At 35.8% G+C, this 7744-nt stretch overlaps 1 protein-coding gene across 1 annotated transcript; it reads right to left on the reverse strand.

Moving 5' to 3' along the window:
• Positions 1-2580: 2580 nt before the first annotated feature.
• On the reverse strand, positions 2581-5057 carry LOC127104672 (uncharacterized). Its single transcript, XM_051041869.1, has 4 exons — positions 4904-5057; positions 4310-4760; positions 3612-3837; positions 2581-3189 (listed from the first exon to the last, which is right to left on the reverse strand). Exons 2-4 carry the CDS (start codon positions 4745-4747, stop codon positions 2672-2674), a joined length of 1182 nt encoding a protein of 393 aa, XP_050897826.1. The 5' UTR covers positions 4748-4760; positions 4904-5057; the 3' UTR covers positions 2581-2671.
• Between the last annotated feature and the right edge of the window lie 2687 nt (positions 5058-7744).

Genomic DNA, 7744 nt, shown 5'->3' on the forward strand with positions numbered 1-7744 from the left:
TTAGTCGCTTTAGTTCCCTTGTGAACTTGCTCTTGCTTTGCTTGATAGCTTGAGCATTGAGGTATAACATCCTAACTCCATGTAGTCTGGAAGACCTGGCCTGTTACTTGGCCAGGCACCTGTCTGAAGTCCTCCTTAAGAGACAATGTTTGTGTTTGTTTACTTTTGTCCTTGTACATATTCAAAGACCTCCTAAGTGAAGAGGCATTGGCAGATACCAGGGATGTGCAATCCATCCCCTGCTATTCTGTGTGTCATCTGCTTTGCTCACACTACTGTGTTGATGCATTGCAAATACTAGCCCAAGATCATTGTACATTGTGTCAGTCATATGTGTAGAAGGGTTCCCACTTTCTGAACCCACACATTCTTGTCTTAAGCTCTCCCAGGCCAGGGATAAGAGCTGTGAAGTCTCATCTTCACTCACCTTTCATCTGCTTCACCTTGACTCTCAATGTCAAGGTTAAGAGCTAACCTCACCCTGATACAGTGGTTTGTTTGTCGAGGTTGATATGACCCCTCGACTAAAACCTAACCTTGATTGAGCCAACTGATTGCATATAGTGTGTGCTATTTGTGCTTGTGTGTTTGTTTTAGCTTGCTTCTTGTGCAAGTTAGGGTTAGTTTGACTTGCTCCCTGTGCAAGTCATGTTAGGGTTAGCTTGCTTCCTGTGCAAGTTAGATAGCAACCTTGACTTAGGGATGATTTTGCATGATAACATCTAGGCTCGAGTCGTAGTCTCCCTAGTTGTGTCTCCCTCTGTTATCTGGTTAGGCTAGTCCTGTGTCCCCGCGTAGGGGAACTACGTCGCCCTGATCCTCATACCAGATGAGGTACGTAGGCAGGAGATGAGCTGATCTCTCCGGGCGCCCTTTTTGTTTTGTCTTTGTGTGAGTCAGGAGATGGATGTAAGCCCAGCGATTGGCATTCCGTATCCTCTTGTTGTGTGCTTGAAGTCCGGTATAAGTCCATCAAGTGGCATCTGGTTTCCAGTGTGCGTGTGTTTGGTTCGGAAGCTGATGTAAGTCCAGCGATTGGCATTCGGGTTCCACGTTTGCCTGTTTGTGTGGAGTTTGACGTAAGCCCAACAATTGGCAGTCGATTTTCCTTGTTTGTTTGTTTGGCGTGCGTGAGCCGAGCTACGAATGCTCTGATTCTTCTCCGTCCAAGAAGATACGTATGCATAGGATGTGACATCCTAGCGAGCATGTGATTTCCCCGTCCGAACTACTTTGACTCTGATGTCTATGCCTGATAGACTAAGTAGGCCCAGGATGCGATATCCTGCCGAGTCAGTCTTGTTTGTTTTCTTGTGTCTCTTTCAGCCAGTGTGTGTGTGTTTGTGAGCAGTGTTTAGCAACCATTTTTCCTTCCTTTTGTGCGTGGATCCCGTCGAGTACGACGGATGCGTAGGGGTGCTAATACCTTCCCTTCGCATAACCGACTCCCGATCTCATTCTCTTTGGTCGCGAGACCATGTCTTTTCCCAGGTTTACTTCGAGCGTTTCCTTTCCCTCTTTTGGGATAAATAACGCACGGTGGCGGCTCTGTTGTTCTTGTTTTCCCGCCGGTTTTTCGCGTAATGCGACAGTGTTGAAATCATCATTGTAATATTTATTTTATGTTATGAATGTCAGTTTCATTTTTAAAAAAATGCTTTTGTGTTGATTCTGATACTAGTGTGTCTCTGAAAATGTAACTACATAATCATTCCGGAGATGCATCTCCGGCATAAAGTAAACAAAAAAACGTAACCCATAATGACCTTAGTTGAATACACAGCGTTCGGGGATAAATCTCCGGAATCCGGGAATATGTGTAAAATCCACATGGTACATTAAAAACATCTATGGTGCCGTAACAAATTCAGGATAAATTTCCCTAAGACCAAACAAAAATCCCTGTTTTTTTTTAAATACTATTAACTAAATTACTTTTTAAAATAAATGTGGTCGAACTATAAAATTTGATAGAATAACGGTGTAAAAGTAGTTTATTTTGCCATCTCTTTTTAACATTATTTTGGGACGGGAAACATAATGATACTTGGGGTTAGTGACTAAACTCATCTGGGGGTTAGCGACTTGTCTTCAACAATACTTATAGTTCAATTGGGCGTTGCAATTCCATGTACAAAGTTTGTGGGACACATACACCTTATTCACATTGAATCCAAAGTTGCAGCACAAAAACACTGAACCCAAAGTACCAAAACTCCAAAATACTATGACATTAACATGACTAACCTTGCAAGCCAAGTCATTTACCTGTCTTTGTACCCTCGTCTTCTCCTGCAATTAATGTCACATATTATGTACAAGGTCCCATGAACAAATTGATTGAGTATACTATACACTAACTGTACATTTTCAGGGCCTGAACCATACAATGAATATTATAGTCTGCCACATGCTCCCTGTGATGGTGATGAGCTCTCTGAACTGATTTTGACTCCATTCTTTTACTTCAATAAACAATATTAAATATCATGTTCATCCCTAGGGAGGCGTGAAAAATTCATTTACTCCTAAAGTTAAAGGCCAAAGTTTATATGATGAGATGTGATCAACAATCATGCCTGGTGTTAAATATCAGAGTTTTGCCTATATCATGAAAATCCTCATAAATATTCATACATAACCTGAGAACATAAACTTAATCGGGAAAATTTTACATGAGGGGAACATCCTGGATAAATTTGTTCCACATTTCAGTTGTAACAGAGACCCTTAACTGTGAAGCAAGTGCAATTTCTTCAGCATTAAAACTAAGACCCTGATACTGGTTTTGAGTCTCGAAATTTGTTTTCGGCTGTATTTCCATCTCTGATGGAGTTAGTGATTCCTCCATTGTAAAGGATGCATCTTTATCATACATTTTAAAAATCCAATCATCTGGTTTTTCCCCGCGAATGTAATTGTGTAATGCACAAGCTGCTACCACCAACTTTACCTGTGTCTGTAATGGATATGAAGGAGCTGCCATCAATATAGGAAATCGCTCCTTTAAAGCCCCAAAAGTTCGGCCGGTGACATTTCGTAATAATGAGTGTCGTTGATTGAACAGCTCACATGCATCCTGTGGGTGGTAACCACTGGGAAAATCCTTGGAGTGATAAGGAGTACGAGGATATGGAGCAACGAAACCTGGCACGTTTGGATACTTGTTGTCTACCAGGTAGTATTTACCTGTGTCACAAAAAATCTTTAATCCAATATTTGATGCAAGAGTTATAAGTGTATAAGAGCAACTATTATTTCAATTCCATCTTAAATTTAACAATAATAGTTGCAAACTCTACATATTAACTCCAAACCAGTAACCTAAACGAGTAAATGGCATTACCATCTACTAACTATCAATCTATTACAGCTACAACTAAATAAAACTTGAGAACTATAGAATTAAAATATATCTTCAAGTCACTGCAGTTAAAGGATAGTTGATAAAAATTGATTTAGAGGTATTTATTTTATTTTTCAAACCAAGTTAATGGACATGTACAGAGAGAACATAACATCCAGTAACTCAACAATTGTCAAGAGGAAGAACTCCAATATAGTTGCTACACAAATCATGATTGCATTATACAGATAAGTATTACTACTACCTTCAGGAACCTGCAACTTATTCCTCCTAGTGATTGCTGAATTAAAAACTTGTAAGTTTGTAGCAGACCCTTCCCAACCAGCTAATACATAACAAAACTTGAGATCAAATGAGCATGCTGCCAGAACATTTTGTGAAAGTAACCCGTCGGGATTGCGGAAAGGCCCTTGTTCATCTACACCAACTGTCACAGGTACATATATACCATTGACTGCTCCCACACAATCCTATAAAAAAAATAACAAATAAGTAAGACCGGTGCTGTCAATTCTAGATAGCAGAAAATAACAGTTTGTTCAAATTCTACTATGCTACAGTGTCACTATACCCTCTATTTGACAATACTTTGTATCAATGTTGTCAAATAATGCTTATAGCTGTACTATCTATTGCGCTATAATAAATCGGAATTCTAACAAAACCCTATTGTTCTACGATACATATTTAGTACAAAGTGTTGTCAAATAGTGGTAATATATAAACCCTGTAACGCTCTAGCAAAGCGAATTTTGAATAAACCACTATTTAATGTCTATTGATTCACTCATGAGCAGAACAATAACTATTGGTTCACTCATAAGCAGAACAATAACTATGGGTTCAAATTCTGCTAGGATATAATGTCTATTTGATAACACAAAGTGAGACACAATCAATCCCAAACAACATGCATATCAAACTAACTGATCAAAATCTTACTTTAAAATAAGGAAAGAATCTAGGATCTTTAGAGATTACTGAATGAACATCCGAGCTAGGCGGCTGAAAATACTCCTTTGAAATCGACATAATGGCATTCAAAACATTATTAAAATGACGACTAATTGTTTCACCAGAATAATGAAACAGTTCTTGAACAGCCCTAATTCTCAAATTATGACCAATAATGAACATAAACATAGCTAATTGCTCTTCAACTTTGATTCGATTCGTGTCACGTAATAAACCCTTGGTTTCTAGAATATCACATAACTTGTAGAATACTTGTTTATCCATTCGGAAATTATCCAAACAACGTTGATTTGGACCATTAAGTACTTCATCAACAAATTTTGCACCACTAGATGATAAACGAGTTAGTTCTTTAGGTGCATGATTACCAATAACGACGTCGTTTTCTTCATCTGAACTCTCCATTAACGAATTGGAACTGTTTTCAATGGAATCTATAGATTAGAAAGTAGAATTAAGGAAATTGAAATCGAAATTAACGGAATGTGGCAATTTTTAGGGCAAAATTGAGTTGGAATCGATGGTTGGAAGAAAATGGAGAACATGAACGGAAATTATTACCGTATCTGGTGAACGACGACCGGCTCCGGTAGGGACTTCCGATGGGGCTTTTGGTTTTTATCGGCAATTGAGTTCAGTGAGGCACCATGTTTTGTCTGATACAAACCCAAAACGGCAATGGCTATTTAATTTTATTTATATTATACACAGTTTGTTCGCTTTTTTTTTACGTGCGGGTCAAAATATTGACGTATTTAAATTATTTATGGAATAAATTTTATAAAAATACACATAACCAATTAAAGAGAGACAATAGTAATCAAAGACAAAGTCACAATAAATTCTAAAATATTAGACAAATTAATATATGAAGATTAATTACATGTAGAATCAACAATAATATTTTAAAAATCATTAAATATAGTAACAAAAATATTTTTTATGTCGAATTCTTTATCTTTAACAATAACATTTTAGAGAATTAATTATGGGAGTATGTAAATCTCTCTCCATAATATTTAATATGTATTATAGAAAACAAAATACATGCAAAAACTACCTCCCTGATTAGAGTTAAAAATGGTAAGAACAAAATTAAAATGATGAAAACCTCGGTCTACAGATGGAATATCTCTGTATAATATTTGTAAATTATAAAATATGATTTAAAAGTAGAATGGAACAAATAAAAATATTATGAATAAAATTTTATATATTCTTTATTTATTGTTATAGATTAATAAATAAATCGATGTTAAAATTGGAGAATTAAAAATCAGATATGATCAGTTCACTAATATTAAGCAATGTAAGAAAAACGAAAGGACGTTAGAAGAAGATCTTTGAAAAAATCCAAATAGAGAGAGAATCGAAAGTTGTACTCTTATATATGCCACTATTGTCATTAACTGATCTTGATCTCTTGATAAAAAAATTGATCTTGATCTCGATCTCTTGATAAAACTTTTGTGTGGAATTTGACCATGTTCATATAAAATAGCAAGGAAAGGCATAAAAAGTCTTTTAATAGAAAAATAATTTTGTATAAAAGGGATAAAAAGTCTTTGAATAGAAAAATAATAGGCATAAAAAGTCTTTTAATAGAAAAATAATAGGCATAAAAAGTCTTTGAATTGGAAATTAACTCTTATTATAAAACTCATCCCAAAATCACAACACAACAATTAAAAAAAATGATTAAATGGTTATCTACTTTTAGATTACAATTACATATGTACTTATTATATTTTTACAAAAACAAACTTAACGCGTTTCATTCATTAAATAGTGTTCAATACAACGAGGAATCAAATTAATAAGATTACATTACATTTAGACCAAGAATCGTCCGCCTTTGCTAAAGAATGGGCAACCATATTCACTCGATACTTAACAAACTTTACCTCAAAGTTGAGATAAAAATGCAACAAGCTTTGGGTGGACTGTATAATTAAACTAAACTGATAAATACCACTGATAATGGATCAAATATCATGGATAATATTTTCGAAGATAATATTATCCAATTGCATTGCTTCATGGGTTGCCTATTTGGGAGTCACTTTCGAAGATAATATTTTCCAATTGCATTGCTTCATGGGTTGCCTATTTGGGAGTCACTTTCGAAGATAATATTTTCCAATTGCATTGCTTCATGGGTTGCCTATTTGGGAGTCACTTTCGAAGATAATATTTTCCAATTGCATTGCTTCATGGGTTGCCTATTTGGGAGTCACTTTCGAAGATAATATTTTCCAATTGCATTGCTTCATGGGTTTCCTCTTTAAGGGCCAAGGCTTCTGCTTCTAGCATGGAATGGAGACCGAAATCCCAAGCTACACCTGCATAAACAAATCTACCCAAGTTATCTCTCACGCACCAACCCCAATTTGTAGTTCCATGGTTAGTGTTAAAACTCACATCTACGTTGTATTTCACCTTCCCTTCATCAGGTGGACACTAGGAGGTGAGAGAATGATGTGCAAAATCACTATCATGACTCTCTTGAGTAGTGTAAGACCCTAATTTTGACCCTAAGATCCTTCATGGCATCATGTTATTGCACAAGTGTTTTGCCTCAAGGATCATAGCATGTTTGATTCCTTAACCCTAGGGTTGGGACTTGTGTGAGTAGTTTGAGACCACCAAGCATGCTTGTATTATATATTATTGATTTTCTTATTTGTTTACTAACCAAAAGCACAAAAATATGTCATTAACTCTTTTTATTTTGAAGCTCAAGTGATCATGTGTTCCCATGCTCCTAGGAGGCTCCTAAGCTCAATGAAATGGCTAGATGAAGATGAGAAAAAGCATGACAATGGTCCACAAAGCTCCTAATCATCATATATGTCTCCCAAGTATCTAAATTTGCCAATTTGATAAAGATAACCCAAAGGCTTGAGGATTGTTTCCCAAGGAAACCCTAATTCAACTGTACTTTGACTGTACCTTGCCCATGAAGCAACCTCAACCTATGACCAAGTTTAATCAAGGGAATTTATTTAATTCATTATTTTATGCATATAAGAGCCTATTTGAGGATCCTCAATCATTCATTTATCAAGATTGGAAGTTTGGCCTTGAAAAGTTGACCAGTCAAGTCATCTGACTAAACTGAAGACCAATGAGATACAACTTTTGATGTGTTTGTAAAATGAAGATGACCCCAAGAAAACAAATGTTCTTAAGAACCATATGAACAACTTTCATGTTCATAAAAAATCCATTTGAAACTTGGAAGGTCATCATTCATTTCAAAACATTATAGGTCATTTTGATTGAAACCCTAATTTTAGTTCAACTTACCAAGGACATAACTTCCTTAATTTTTATGATTTTAAGGTGAGACCAAATTCATTGGAAATCTTAAGATGTCTAATTCAAATGTTATGTTAGACA

The sequence above is a fragment of the Lathyrus oleraceus genome, chromosome 1 (assembly GCF_024323335.1).
Source record: "Lathyrus oleraceus cultivar Zhongwan6 chromosome 1, CAAS_Psat_ZW6_1.0, whole genome shotgun sequence".
Taxonomy (NCBI): domain Eukaryota; kingdom Viridiplantae; phylum Streptophyta; class Magnoliopsida; order Fabales; family Fabaceae; genus Lathyrus; species Lathyrus oleraceus.